Genomic DNA, 16224 nt, shown 5'->3' with positions numbered 1-16224 from the left:
TAAAAAGAAGACAGAAGGTTTTTTAAAAAGGCAAATGATAAACCCTTGGCTGCTTGGAAGAGTTGATATGCTACAGGGCTACGATAACCACAACTGCACAGAGTCTACACAGTCATAACTGCGGGGAGAAACCAAGAGGTGCATCTTTACGAGAGAACAGCGTGGGGGTTACAATACAAAAACAAAACTTCCATCACACTAGGAGCTGTTGTTTCACTAATATCACCTCAGGGACCTGGAAAGTAATGAGCGAGGAAGGGCCCACGAATGCGTGCGTGCGTGTGTGTGTGTGTGCGAGACTGTGCATGTGCGGTGGCAATGGCGAGAGGGAGTCACTCCACATTGCATGGGACACAGGTTGGTGGGAACTCATGCACTGAGACTTTGGGTTAAAATGCTAGTCTTTTTTTCCTAACATCCATGCATAATGATCCATTTCTGTACATAATAAAATATATTTATATATTTATATGCATAATGCTTTTATGCAAAGAAAAAAACTTCATATATCGCTTTGGAGAATTATGTATACACTGTCCTATTCAGAACCTCTTCATACCAAGTTCCTATGTACCATTGGTGTTTTCCCCGCTTTTTTTGTATCCCTCCCCCCCCCAAGATACTAATAAAAAGTAATCAAACTTTCCAGATTATAGAGAGGATCTATACAGCACCATACCTTTTATTCATTATTATTATTATTCATTTTACAAAAGAAAATCTTAGAAGCAAAATATATAAAACTGCCTTGTCTTTCAGTGTCCTTTATCCTGTTACAATCTATACCCATATGAAAAGCCGTTTTGTATGATACTGTCACCTTGCCATTCCCTCTCCTGCTTCTTCTGCCACAACAGATTATACATAATGAGAAGGAAAAAAGAATCAAGGATATGTCCAAAACAAAACAAAACAACAAAAAAAAAACCAACAAAAAACCAAAGGATCACTGATGCAGTAACACACCCCGCAACGACCTGTGCCTCGGCTCCTGGCATTGCCACTGCAAGTCACCTGCCGATGCCCAGCCTCTACGCTTCCCTTTTCTGCGAAGCGGCGTTATTGCCCTCAATTTTTGCTTTTCCAAACACATCTTTACAGGTGGCTATGCTCAACTTGTCCAGCAGCTCAGCTTCTATCTCCTTAACAGCTCGCTGCGGCCGGAGGGGCAGCCCTCCTAACAGAAGGCAGGAGGGGAGCCTGCTCCCGCAGGCGGTGAACGGGCTCCTGCCTTGGTGTCGCTGCACGTGCGGGCAACGGCACCCACCATCAGTCCATCCTCACGAGCCAAGAGGCAAACTCGCTGGCTTCCCTTGTTTTGCAGTCAGCCCTGGTGTGATGCTTACGGAAAAACAGGGGGTGTACCATTAAATTGAAGGAAAGAATAAGAAAGAAACAAACAAACCAACCCAACAAACCAACAGACCACACTCATCACCCTCTCTCTGGAATTCAGCCAGTTGATCGGTACAACAAACGCTGCATATTCAAAAAACCCTCGCGTCTGCGCAGTGTTGGGTTATGATCTTTTCCTTGCGCGTGCGCAGTGCTTCAGATACCCCAAGGAGAGAAAGCAAATATGGTCAAAAATCTAAGGAAATCAAACTGGAGGTTTTAGGGGGGAGGGTGGGCAGATGGGGAAAACCTCCAAAAAGAAAAGCCAACTTAAAAACATCCCATAAACCATTAATATATTGAAACACCACATACTCATTGACAAGTAACTACTGTAAAGGCTACACAGTGTGTTCTCAACAGGATGGTGCTGAACATTGTCTCCACAGCAGGTGCTTGGCCATCCCAGAAAAGGAAGATTTTGCATACTTCAGAATGAGTTCAATTCCCAACAAAAAAAGAGGGAAAAAAGGAAAAAAAAAAAAAAAAAAAAGGATGATCTTCACTCCGGTAAGGGGCCTATTAACAGTCTGCTTCATTAGGAAAATAATGCAGGGTTCACAAAGGTCGTAAGCTGTAAACAGTATCACTGTCCACTTGCTGACAGCAGATTTGGCAAAGGGTTCTCTCTCTACATCTCGTGTCAGTTTGAGGGCCTGGAGAGGAAGAAGAAAAAGAAGAAAAGACAGTGAGACTGCTGCACATAGGAAAAAAAAACCCACAACAAAAAGGCAACAAGCAAACCTCCAAACCCAACAACAGCTTACACTGACAAGCAATTTTGATTTGTTTACACCCAGAAGCTTCAAACTTATAGCACGGAATAAGCTGCACCATGACCCTGCCTGAAAATGCTTCTCCCTTGCCAAGGTTGGAGTGTGCTGCCTTGCTGGCTTAGCTGCTCCCAAACAGGAAAGTAATAACCCTCTGTCCAAAGAAAAACAATGCCCAAGTCTGATTTACAGAAACCCAGTACATCATCTATTTGTTAAGCGTATTTCCAGGTGAAGCACGGAAGGATCCTCCAGCTTTTCTCCATTTTTCATGATCACCCTTTCTCAGTATCACCAAAAGGCTGGACAAATCTTCCATCAGTGTTTGACATTGACCACCACCCTTGAAGGACAGCCGAAGGAGGTTGCTCAAGAGAAGCAGCGAGGAGCCACGATTTCGGACTTTGGAGTTCTTAGTTTTCCTGCTTGTATGACACACTGTCAACAGACAGGGTCCACCTGGCTTTAAAAATGGGGTTAGGGTCCAGCTTATTCTGAAGCTGTGAAACTTCTCTGCAGAGGGAAAGACACTGGCAAGACACCTTGGATGCAGTGTGGAGATGACTACGAAGGGACATGGCAAGTTGGTAGAACACTGAAAACATGAACATTTCAACCAAGAGGGCCAAGGGGCCAGGTTTCTAAAGGTACTCAGTGGCTTAAAGACATAGGCAGGTACCAAGTAGGGTTTTGGAAAAATATATACATTTAAACATTCCCATGAAATCCTTTCACATCTTCAGAAGGCCAACTTGGTAGCCATCCGTGTTGCTGGGCATGTAACTTCTGGCTCTCTGATGGCTTCTGAAACCAGGGCGTACAACCTGTTGAGGATTTTCCCCGAGATGAATGATTGGTGATTTTTTTTGTACAGTGCAAGAACAAGGCGACACTTGCTGAAACCAAAAAGCCACTTGAGTTGATTACAGGAATGTGTTTACTCTAAAAAGATCCTGGTATCAGGCACCCACATGAAAAACGGTGGATTTAGAGGGACTGTGGGATTAATCTGGACCAGCATCTCCTGCAAGGGAGATCACTCAAAGGCTGTCACGAGATGACTCTCCATCACCGCCCCTCTCCTTTCTAAGGTGCCAGGCACTGATCCTATGATAACATTTTATTAAAATGACCTATTCTGATAATGCTAAATGATTGATGGAAATCTAATCATTTTGTCTCATGGTTATTAGAGCAACAGCGTGACAGCTGCTTCCTGAGCCATTAGGGGAGAACTTCATTCAGCACAGCTTAGGGAGCAGACAGATTGTGCGTTTCACCCAAACAAAATTTGGCTTTAGCCTTAATTATGTGGAGGGGTTTGGGGTAGACTGTTTTGTGAATAAAGGGATTTCCGACTGGATCAACGTATTGATTTCTTCATTTTCAAAGAGCAAATTAACACTAGCCATTCGTTAATGTGACTGCCTGGCAACAGCTCCATTTGGTAAGTGTGTCGTGATGGCCATAACAAGGTCAGCAGAAGATACACAGACAAGCCTGGTAGCCCCCAGTAAAACCTGGCTAGTGACTTGCATGCAAACTCAAATGAGTGCATGCCCTTTTCTCTACTTCTCCTTAAAGCCTGAGCACAAGGCGAGCTTCCGAAAGCACAACCCCATCTGAAGGCAAGGCTTGGGTCCTGCACGCTGCAGCCCAGGGGCAAGTGGGCTCGCTCTCATGCAGCCACCAGTTATGCTGAGCATGGGCTTAACTTCAGCACATGTGAGAAGTCTTGCTGACTTTAAATGAAGCTATTAATTAAAAGTAAACGAGTACAGAAACTCCCAATGAAGTACCAGAGTAGTGTTTAACGTTAAATTAAAAACGTATGTAAAATACTATGACACAAAGTGACAAGAGAAAAAAACTGGAGGAAGGATGATGATGAGCATCATTTGTGGAAGCGGCACTGCCAGGTATTTTTTCCCGAGGACACCTGTCCTTCAGACAGTGCCAACGCTTAGGAGACAGACGCAGAGCTGAGGTGAAATTTGCTCATGGCAGAACCAAACCACACTCCATTTTCACAGCTCTGTTTACACGGACTTTGCAAATGGATTAAAAATGAAAAGAAGTAGATCAAAGTCTTAACCTGCCTGCCTTCAAATTACCCCACTGTAGTCTGTAATAGGCCCACACACTCTCGCTTTCTGTCTCGCCACAAAAAGCCTCTGTTAACCCCGAGTTAGCGGCCTGCTGCTTCATAGCAATGAAAACTGTACCACGCAGGGAAGCAAGCACTCCAGTTACATCTCCATTTATCAGTGGCCCTCAACCACAACTCTCCTGTGTTCCTCTCTCACTGCCCTCAAATATCTCCCGCTGCATCCTGAGCCACCACAAGGTTTTCTCCCATTCCTGATGACAGTGGGAAAAGCTCGTCCTCTGGCACGTAACCCTGAATTTGCAGTAGCAGACAGGGTTTCTCCTCTGGTGAGCCAGGATGATGCTGTCCTCTAAGGCAACATGCAGCTCTCCAGGTGAAGTACTCCAGTCCCTACTTTATCCTTTTTCCTGGCCTTTGCTTTTGGGTCCTCCTTTGGGGGATAGCAGAAGTATGAGCACAGTGAGTGATGATAAAAGTGCATAGAACAGAGGTCAAGAAGGGATACAAGAAAGGTAGAGTCTAGCAGGGCTAGTGGGCTAGAGCAGCGTTTGCTAACTTGCCACAACAAAGGCATAAAGCCCTCTTATGTGTGGCACGGTTTCTTGCTTCTTAGGCTGGGGGGAACTTCCAAAAAGGGCACTACTGGGAAACATCATCTGCCTGTACTTCTTAAGCCACTCCCTGGAAAATTCATTTCTCCCTTGAAAAGCTCTGTCAAACCTGAAGCCCATTTTCAATCATCAGGGAGAGGAAAGGAAAGAGGAATTTCAGACTTTCTCCTGAAGTTTCTTAAGACTTCTTTTTCTTAAGACTTTCTTTTGGAGAGAGTGAAGGCTTTCTTTTGGAGTGCAGTCTTCACAACCGCATTGATACCTGGGCTCTCTGTCCCACACACACGCACGCGCTGAAAGTAGAGGCAATTCCACTATGGCTGTTTGGAACCCCTGGGTACAGAAGGCTGGAACAAGATACATCTGCTGGACACTAGAAGAATCTATAGTACTATATCAAGCTATAGCTTATGCAAGCACATATGCAAGTGGTTGGTGAAAATAATGACTTCAAAACAGATACAGAAAAAGCATTAAATGAGGAGTGAGGACAAACTCCTACTTTATCACGTCCCACAGACATTCTGAGCACTAGATGCTAAATCTGTTTATCCTGTTTGGTGGAAGAGTGTAGAACAAAAAGCAAGTATTTCTGTATTTTCTAATTCTTCAGCTTGTAAGCAATTATGTGGGAGATGAAACGCCCCCTTCTTCTGTTCTTTTCTCTGCCCTCCCATCCTCTACCTTGCTAGTGACCAGTTACAAATGCTACTCTTGCTTTACTCTGTGGCTGAGCTGTTGGTTGCCATTTCCCTCCAGCAACAACGTTTCCTGACCTCCCTCTCACATCATTCCACCACTTGATGAGATGGCCATGCCCCAAGCCCCACACCAGCTTGTGCACCATCAGAGCAGCTCTGAAGGATCATCTCCTGCCTGTTGCACCCTTTGATTCCCAATGGTGCCAATTACGCAGCACTGGAAATTTCTTCAGAATAGAAAGGTGACACAACAATGGTCCCCAGAGGGGAGGCACGGGTAATGTGCACTGCTGCTCAGTTTATCAATAAGCTAATTTAACAATCAGCACATACAGTTAAAAGAAAAGCTATATGCTCTTTTATGTACTTATGGTACGAGAAACTGCACTAGCAACACACAGCTCCTCTGTATGGCAGCCTACCAAGGACCTCCTGATTTGGCTGGAAGGCTCGTTGAGCAGACCGCATCTTGAAAAATATCACCACTTAAAGGTCTGTAAAACAAGTGTTTGCCCTGGGTACCACTCCGTAATGACTCGCTGGGGACAGGAAATCCCAATAACTACTTCCACTGTCCAGAGAGTTGGGATGCAAACATTTTGAAGGAAACTCGCGTCCTTTAGTGACAGATGTACATTCGTTCTAGTGCCTCTTCTTCTTGATTTCGCATTGACACCAGCAGTACAGCTTCTATTCCACAATGGGGGTAGGCTCAAAAAGCAAGACTTGATTATGTGTGGTTACAAGTTAATATTCTGCCTGAGGTTTCACAGCTCAAGACTGAAGAATACACAGTATTTGTTTAGAAACAAGTAAGGAAGAGAACTACTGTGTTCAGTCATTCTATAATGATAAAATTGTAGCATGAGATTTTTTGTTCAAGCAGAATAAAAATTAGGAATCCTGATGCTGTGGCAGGTGTGCCACAGTGACACCCTACAGGCTCAGTGTATGCGCTACACAAGGACAGCTCTGTGCTGAGAGACGACGCTGAGGTCAGGGTGTGAAGCCTGAGGGGAAAAAAAGAGCTGCCAACTTAATGTGTTTTCTTTCCTGAACTTTCAGGCATGTTGCAACTTCACTGTTTCTCTTTAAGTTCTACTCGTAAAAATAAGATCTTTTCCAGCTCAGAATCGGGGTTAGAGAGTGAGGGAGAAGGATGGAAAGAGGAAGAATGCCGGCACAGAACTAAGACTTATGGGAGCTAAAAAGTTGCTGTGCTTGTAGTTGTGCAGGCATGTAAATCATGAAAGTGTCTGTTTGCCTTCTGCTGCTGCTCTTCCACTCCAAGAAACATTGTAAACCACAGCAGACAATCAAGTACTTTGGAAGTAAATGTAACTAAAGACAACAGATCGTTCTGTCACCCTGTGTCAGCTCCCTGGGACAAATGGCTTGCCCAGAACTGTAGTGAGATGCCACAACTATTGATATGGGCGTTATTCAGATATCCCACTTGTCTACAGAATCATAGAAAAGCCCAGGCTGGAAGGGACTCGGCATCATCTGGTCCAACCTTCTGCTGAAGGCAGGGCCTTAGGTTAGGTTATTCAGGGCCCTGACAAGCCAAGTCTTGAATATTTCCAGCAAAGGAGAGTTCACCGCTCCTCCGGGCAGTTCATTTTACCCTCAAAGGTGGGTAAGGCCCTTCTACCCCATTTTACAGATGAAGAGGAGACACCCAGAGAGAAATTGCTCCGCCCATGCTCACATACTTCAAAGGAAAAGTAGATCGGGGTTTTCCTAATGTATCAGAACCTGATACTGAACAACCAAACTCACAGGAAATTCTGCACTCGCTTGCAAGAGGAGCAGGTGCGTGCAGACTCCACTACATATGTCACTGTGGTGTTGCCCATACAAGAAGACCATATGCCGACACACTTGTTTTTACACCTACAGACATGTCAGTGTGCAGTTATGCCAGCTTTCCAGCACAAGCACTGCCGATACCCAATTGCCATTGAGAACCATCACATCTGGCTGGGTTCAATCCTCTGCCCTTGGCCAACAAAAAAGAGTTTAGATACAGGACATCATCTCTCTACAAGGTCTCCAGCCTTCTTACTTGACAATTTTATGGTAAATTTTATCCCTTTCTCTATCCCCCTGTCTTTCAGGGGCCTGAGCAGAGAGCTGGAAATCATGGGACACTATGGGCCAATGATCCAGAGACATCAGCCTGGATGTTCAACGCAGCACCTTTTAGACAGGATACTGCTGGACTGGAGGAAATAGGCCAAAAATACTTGCAAAATACAACTTCTGTTAGGGGTGAAGTACATCAGCTGGAATAACAGTGCTTTCTTTAGGCTCTCAGAAGCACTGGGAAGGAGACCTCTACTGTGGATCAGAAAAGGATGGCTAACTACTGCACCTGAGAAAAAACAGAGAGGGATTGTGCTCACGCTTTTGAATCTGAAGAATAAGAGCTGCTTTTTAGAGTAAAAGGCACCTGCATGGCTGGAAACATCCTGAATTATGGGTTTATAGTGCTATGGAAACGTGCTATGTACACTTTATTCTGAACGTCCTCAAAGAGTCCGTTTTTCTCTGCCAGGTACCAAGCTTATTTTAAAAACATCCTCCCTGCTATGGAGTCTTCTCATTTTCCTCTGCAGTAAGTTGAAAATGACAGGCCAATCACACTCACACAGGTCACAGAAAAGGATTTCGACCACGTTGATATAAGGCAGGACGTTGTCTATCATAACTTACAAGTGGTAGAAAAGGCAAGAGAGGGAAAGTCCTTCCTCAAAACCAGACTTCCTCTACGCTTGTATGAAATAAATTACCTACGAAAGCCAGGAGAAGCAGGCAGTACAAGGGAAAAACAATGGGCAAGATATTCAGCTCAGCTGTAAAAGTGCATAAATGCAAGCCATTCTCCGCGGCATCGTCTGGGAAAAGTGGCTTTTTTCCTGGAGCAGAGGCAGACAACCGCGGCTACACAGCAGCCTCCGTTAGCTGAGCTGCATCTCTGTCCGATTACTGCTCAGCAGATGTCTGTTCTGCCAGACTCCAACAACTGCCACCCTGCGTGGTAATCTGAGTGGAAAAGCTAATTAAATAGCCCCCGTAGACTGGACCAGAGCAGAGCGTTCCCACCACCCAGCCGCAGGTACCTGATTTAATGGGGTCAGTGTCCCCATGAACCATGTGGGACTTGATCAGGGACAGCGCTGATGGGAGCATCCTGCTGGAGAATCTCCACCAGCAGCACTGGGAGCCTGGGGTGGTGTTGTGTGAGCACCCTTCCTTCATCCTCCCTCCCCAGGCCAGGAGAGAAAGGTTGGCTATTTACGTACGGTACTACATAAATATGTGCACTCCTGCTGCCTACGCTATACGTGTGCTCTTTGGCTGTCATCAACACAAGACTTCAACCTCTCCAGCTGTCAGTTCATCACCTTGGCTGGGTGCTGAATTGCTATGAAAAAAGACCTCGACCTTTCCTCAGCTGCATGACGCTATGTTTCTAAAAAGGATGTCTTTATTACGCACTTCTTCAAGAAAATATGTTTTTAGGGGGCTATTTAAAAGTCTGGCTCAAAAGAAGGAAAGAAAAGAAAAACCACCTGTAACGATCCCAGCAATCACGCAACAGCACGTCTGGGGACCAACACTGATCTGCAGCTCTAAACAATCATTATGGCTCATTCACACGAAAAAGACGATTTGTGAAGATTCATTCTGTAATAAAACCTGCGTGCTGCCGATCCAGGGAGGAAAGCACTGGGGAGACCAGTTGATGCGGGCTGTTCTAAAAATACCAGTTTGTGCTGTCATCTGGTGAGAGTATGTCATCCTGTAATCTTGGCATCTGCAGGGACAGCAAGTTTCTGCCTAATTATTGCTGCTGAATCACATGACAAAGCATGAGGTACTAAAAAATATATCTATATAAAACACCAGCAGAAGAACACCCAAACCACAGGATCAGACCACTGGCCTGGCTTCAGCTGCTGTATACTAACAACACAAGCTGGCGGGGGCAATCCTAGTTGTTACGGATCTTTTTCCTGGGTTAATAAAACCCCAAACATAATTCCAGATTAAAAAAAAAAGCAAACACCAAAACCAAAAAGCCCTATTCCCAGAAGGAGCAAACGATTCATCATGCTTGTGTGTCAGCTCCTGCTGTCTTCAGCAGCAAAAGCCACCGCATCCCTGCAAGTGTAGGACTGGCTCCTGTCTGCAAGGGCCTTCGAGGGGCACTATGGCCAGCAGGACCACATGGTGGGCAACCCTAGCGGGGTTTGCCCGGCTTTCCCCTCTCCTCCTCCCCAGCGGCCATGAGGACCGAGTTTGCTCCCGTGCCACTGGTGTGTGCCTGGAGAGCGAGGAGCCTCACCGAGGCAGGCCCTCATTGGCATTAATGGGATCCCTGTTCCCAAAGAAATAAGCTTTCTACATAGATGTTTTTGTTCAAAGACCAAACTTGGCACGTGTGATGTTCAGCTAGTCACAAAACCACCTTTCAAAACCTGGGCTGGCTGAAACAACACTTAAATGTTAGAAGCGTGCCACCGCCTTAACCACTAACCTGTTAGAAATGGAGCAGAAGAATTTGCTGCTCCTGAATTTCTTTTGGATTTTTTAAAGGCAGCCAGCCCCATCTTGGCTCCGTGTAAGAAACCTGCCAGCCCTACCCCTAAGACCTCATTTTTGAAAATAAGAGAGGAGGAAATGCAGCTATGGTCCTGAGGCTGTCAGCATCCTCAGGCAAGAGGTCTACTGATTCGGGTTTCCACGTTTCAGCTTTAATGAGCAGAAAACAAGGCTTCTGGTAAAGAATAAAAATCATCTTCCTCATGGCATATTGTCCAGAGGTCTCTGATTCAAAACTCCATCCAAATGGGGATCTTTTCACTACCTACTTCAACTTTTAAGATGGTGTTGTAGTGAACAGTAAGTCACCCTCAGACCTATGCATTTGTCTTTGGTATGAATTTCACCCAGAAACAGGTTGAACACCAATTAACAAACTGGCAAGTAGTCCAAACTGATACGGACTAATGAAATACCAACAGGCATTTCGTTACGTTTCCGAGGATTTTGCTTTATCAGAGATGTTATTCATCAAATTGTGCTAACGTTTCATGATGTGGCTATTAGTAGCTTGCGCATTCTACTGCTACAGTAAGGTGATGTGGGACCTAGATGATGCTAGGGCGAAATGAGTGACTTTAACTGATCTGTGAAGTATTTCATTTGCGATTTTCGAACAAGTCAACGTGACTCCAGCACAGCTCCGTTACGGAGCCCAGAGGAATCGCACTAAATGGCACACTGAAATCTCTCTCAGAAGATGCAGCTAGATGAGTTTTTCAGATGGTGAAACCAGCTCAAGTTCCTGCCTTGCTTGTGCTGAGCCGCCCTCCGCCCCTGCCCAAGCCCTGCCAGCATCGCTGCCCGCGCAACGCCATTGTAAACTGGATCACTGCAACAACTGAGGTAAAAACAACTTGGGTGAGTTTTGAGGCCCAAGGAAACGTTTGCCCAAGCGGTAGTTGGCTCCTGACCTTCCAGGCAGCAGTAAATGTCCTGAATAGTCTCGCCTGCCACTCCGTTTGGGACTACTCTTTGGCGAATGCCAAGTCCCTTGGGACTCGCTAGCTGAGGGCCATGGAGTGCAGAGTTGTGGGAAGCCCAGGCTGAGACAGGACCCATTAATTTCAAAACAAAAGGTATTCTAGAGACAGGTGAGGGAATAGTGACATCTTTATTTATTGATAAACAAGCTGGAAAAGCAAGGTGATGATTATCTGAGTGGGCGGGGAGCATATCCAGTGCTCCTGGGAAGCAGGCAGAGACAGAGGAACAGAGGCCCCAGCCAGCTTAAGAGGGAAAAATTATGGCTGAGTGAATAAAGCAAGAAAAAAGCATATTGATTTTCTCCTTTCCTTCTTGTAAGAGAAAAACCAAACCAAAACAAAAAACCAAAGCAAACCCAAATTCGTTTATATGCCTCCATTAGGGCCCTCTGAAAGTGGGCATGGCCAGCCTCATAGGCATAGGGCCAGCACGGAGACCGTCCACAGGCTTACGTGCAGCAAACGTGCAGAGCCACTAAACCCGCAACAGTGGCATCTCCTGCATGTTTTTTTTCACTTCCCCTATGAAGAAACTGTAGTTGATTTTCTTCCAAAGTAAATGCCCCTCTATACCTAGAGTATGTATAAACTAAATACCTACGTATTTGGCTTCTTTCTTTTCTTCCCAAAGACTGACTCCAATGTTTCTCTTATTTTTCATAGGAAACACAGCACTCACTATTCCCAGGTATGCCAATAACCCATTGTAACTGCTTCTGCCTGCCTGCAAAATGCACCTGGCCACCCTCATGAAACAGATTTAGCACGAGCAAGCTCCAGGCTGCTCTGCTGAAAACGTTACCCAGTCTTCAGGCTTGTAAAGATTCATTGTTGGGAACACGAACACTGCAAAGTGAAGATTTTAATTCAGGGGTCCCTATTGCCACAGCAAAGCAGAGAAATAACCGAGAAAGCAATTCAGAACGATTGCATTCAATGCCACGCGAGGTGCTCCTATCAAAATATGAAATTCTCATAGGGAGGCAAACTCTGAAACAGGGCTGCTTAACAGACGATGAAGGGTGCATGATGAACCACCTCAGCAGAAATCATCTGCACTTGCACCTGATACCGGAGGCACCCCACAGCAGCCGGTCCACTTGTCAGAGAGAGCGAAAGAGGCTTCCACACATGACTGGACAGTAATCCACCGAGGAGAGCTGTCTCGTTAACAAATCTGTCCTCTGCAATGAGACTCTGCTCACACAGATGTGTCAGTTCATTTATTCAGAGGGAGCAGCCTGAAAAAGATCACGGCGGCTACGCTTTCCGTGAATGGCACAGGCTGGGGTGACGAGGCAGCGGTGAGCATCAGTGAGGAGGTGGCGTGGTGTGCCTCCTCCGCGCTGCCCAGGCAGGTCTCCCCACAGGCATCTTCTACCTAGCCACGGCAAACGAAGACAGGAAAGCAGGAGGCTGCCCTGTTTGCCTGTGTCAAGCAAAGCTGTCAATAACATCTGGTTTTTAGGCCCCATTTGGCAGATTGTACCGTGTGATGTTTCACAGCGATAAAGTTCCTACAGCATTTTTTTTTTTTCACCTCATGCAAAAAGGGTTTTTAAATCCAAACAGTTCACGAACCTGGAGGAAGAGACAGTTGGTCAGCAAACGTGACCTTCTACAAGTTTTTGTTTAGCGGTTCATGAGTCAATTCTTGCCCCCCCGCCTCCCCTGCCTTTCCATTCTTAAATTCTCCAGCACTGGAACTGAAGGAAAACCAGAATTCTGCTGTGGCCCTGGCCTTGCCAAGCTGCTGTCCCATGCAGGGTCAGCGGGACATGGCGTCCTCTACAGCCCACCTCCACAGCCTGTCTCCTGGCCATGCACTGTGACACTCTTCCTTTGTGCAAGAAGGTATGAAAGAACCGAGGAAATCCTCCCACCGGCAGCGAAAAGGCCGAGCAAACCAACTGCTCCACCGGAGCGAGGCAGCTTTGCAGAACGACTGAGAGGGGGACTCCTGGGCAGTCTTGTTCTCCTTCACAGACATCAGACCACAGCACACGTCTCCTGTGGTACTCCGTACACACAGGAAGAGATTCAGAAGGTTCACCACTGCTGTTCACCTACTGCAAAGCTTCCCCGTGAACATCTAACAGTGGAACAGAGAATGAAAACTCAATTAAAGATGAAAGGGCAAATTATGTACCATAAAGTCAAACGACACTGACTCCCTCTTTCCATCCTTCATCCAGAAAATAAGAAAGTTGGAAGTAAGCTGAAAACTGAATGAATACCTCATTTAACCTCACCTCTGGGATACTCTACATACTATTCTGCAGTTAATAGAACACTTTCAATAATTTATAGCTAACCTTTTATCCTACTATATTTTGAAATCTACTCCCTTGTATTAATAAATAAACAAAGGAGAAAGGGCACTTTGTGTGGCACCTATCCTATGAGTCAGTGAATATGTACGTGTGAGCAGGCAGAGGTATGGGCGGGACCCTGCAGAATCACAAAAGAATGACAGAAACAATGTTTACAAGTTAAAATGCCCCCAAGTTGTGGAAAAGAAGCAATGGAAAAACCCACATCAATCTGGAAAAAATTAATCTGAAGAGGCCAACATGTGAAAAGCACCTATGTCAGAATCCAAGCCTACGGATAGTCTCCTGGGGGAATCCAAAAGAAAATTATACCAACCCCAGTCCTTGCAAGGACCAACAACTTTTGCATGTTTAAAACATTAAACCCAGGACGTTCCTGAGACCAGGATCCCACCTTTGCTATTTCAATACATAATTCCTTGATTTGCTACATGATTTTTTTTGCCAAGAAACACAATTAAAAAAAAAACCCAAACAATTTTGCTAGCGGTGCTGTACAACAGCAGCAGTACAACTCTAATTCAGTCCAGATCTGTCCCACATACCCGATCCTCACTGATCATGCAAAGATGCTCTTCCTCCTCCCCTGCAGCACTATTGCACCACTGGCTGTAAAGCCCCTTGCCCTAACACAGCTTGGCTATGTGCGGCATTGGCTGCAGAGAAGAATCCATCTGTTGCGACTTCAAAGAAGACAAGTTGGAGCTCTGTGATTCCTAAAACCCACAAAAATTCCACCTTGGTTTGCCTGATTTGTCATTAACATTTCTCATGCCTAAATTAAGAAGGACGCATAGCATCAGATGCGTGCTGACAGAGTTGCAGCCGAACAGCTTTTATAGCTTAGCCTCGTTTCCCTCCACACCTCCAAACATTTCTTGGTTGTGCCTGTTGCATACCAACACATAGCAAGCCATCACAAGCCAAATTAATATTATTAGTGTGCACTAACTATTAAGGGTTTGGTGCAAACTCCAATAAAACTAAAGAACCAAGTATTTTACCACATCTACAGGGCACTGACCTGTTTGCCCATTTTCCCTGTTCTCAAAGATCCTTCAGCCTGGTACCCAACTCTGTGATGAAGCCTGTTTAGCACCAGTGAAGTTCCCCACATTCAGACTGACAACGTTCTGAGCTGAGATGAGGGAATCAAAGTTAAAATCCAGCCCATCTGCATCCATGAGTTCACTGCGGATAATGGACTCCATGTCACACTCCAAGCTCCCATTGAAAATATCCAGGTCCAAGTCACTTGGGAATTTCTCATGTCCCATGACCGGGAGGTTCACGCTAGAGGAGTACAAAGAGGAGCCTGAGAGCGGGTCAGAAAGTGTTTGCATAGACTGATTGACAGGTGACTGCTGATGTTTGGAGGATCCCAAGCTGTTTGAGTCACTCAAGCCTATGTTACTGATGGAATTGGACAAGGCACGGCTGCCACTAAGGGAGGAGTTGTGGGACTGGTGCTGGTGATGAGGCAGGCTCTGATTGACCAGACCGCCCTGGCTGGACTGTGCAGCAAACGACATCATGGGGTCGTTGCGGAGCATTATATTCCTGCGGGAATTCTGGGCGGACACAGCTGTGCTGGCTTGTGACATGAGTGGATCAGACTGTGTCATCATGACATCGCTGTGACTAAGTGCATCAGAGGCGAGAAGATCCTGCAGCGTCTGGTTGTTGTAATGAGAAATGGAAGAGAAGGTGGCTTGCTTGTTCTCCTGAATGGTCTGCATGGGCGACTGGCGGAGGGAATTCAGGGATGACGGCCCGAACACGGCGTTGTTGAAACTACTTGACGGGGAACCCAGCCCTGAACCTTTGGAACCATACGGAAAACTGGAGCTTCTCTGCATTATCCCTCCTGTGGGCGACTGCTGGGAGGGAGGGAGTGTTATATTGTCCAAGAGATCATCCATGAGGTTATCTGTCAGTCCATCGTTCAAATTCATTGTCCCAGCCATATCAGTCAACCTAGGCAACTCCACAGTACACGGTTTGTTTACTGATGGGGACAAACTCGATGGACTACTGTACAGCATGGGAGAAAGCGGAGCGTCGTCATCTTGAACATCATCTAGTTCGGTGCTTGCCAAAATCGGTGACAAGCGGCCACTGATCGTACTGGCGTTTGAATTCGTACGTGAGCGAAAATCTGTCCATGCATCCAGCTCGTCACTGCTGCGGGAGGTGGGACTCCCTGGCCACTTGGAGAGCTGAGAAGGGCTATCCTCGCTTGTCTCCTGGGCTGTCTGCAGGGCTGCCTTTTTCTTAGCGGCCCGCCCTCTGCTCTTTGTGTACTTGTTGCTATTGTCCATCGAGACAGCACGTCTCCGGGGTGCCTTTCCACCTTTCCCACCGTCTGGATTGATCATCCACCACGAGCTTTTCCCGGTGCCTTCATTCTGCACCCTGACGAATCGGCTGTGGAGTGACAAGTTGTGCCGGATCGAATTCTGCAGGAAAGGAACAAAACAAAACATCAAGACCAGCACCCTACTTTTTTTTGGCCACCCAAATCTCTACCATTAAACCAACATCACGTGAAAACAGCAACATGAATAAAAGTATTGGGCTCTCCTGGACATCACCACAGGTTTCTGGGGTGGTGGATACAGGAGGCCTGGAGTGTGACTGCAGCATGCACAAGCTTGCACTAGCTGCACATTCCTGGTGCCCACCTCTACACCCCCAAAAGCTG

The 16224-nt window shown here is 46.2% G+C and overlaps 1 protein-coding gene across 1 annotated transcript in view; it reads right to left on the bottom strand.

Moving 5' to 3' along the window:
* Positions 1 to 1543: 1543 nt before the first annotated feature.
* FOXO3 (forkhead box O3) overlaps positions 1544 to 16224 on the bottom strand; it is a 17332-nt gene continuing 2651 nt past the window's right edge. Inside the window, exons 2-3 of the mRNA XM_009893868.1 lie at positions 14545 to 15979; positions 1544 to 2051 (exon numbers count right to left, since the gene is read on the bottom strand). Of these exons, the coding sequence (XP_009892170.1) occupies positions 14579 to 15979 (1401 nt within the window). The 3' untranslated portion in view covers positions 1544 to 2051; positions 14545 to 14578. The remainder of the gene's footprint in view (positions 2052 to 14544; positions 15980 to 16224) is intronic.

This window comes from Charadrius vociferus, unplaced genomic scaffold, assembly GCF_000708025.1.
Source record: "Charadrius vociferus isolate BGI_N301 unplaced genomic scaffold, ASM70802v2 scaffold129, whole genome shotgun sequence".
Classification (NCBI taxonomy): Eukaryota; Metazoa; Chordata; class Aves; order Charadriiformes; family Charadriidae; genus Charadrius; species Charadrius vociferus.
This window is presented reverse-complemented; position numbering and strand designations above follow the sequence as displayed.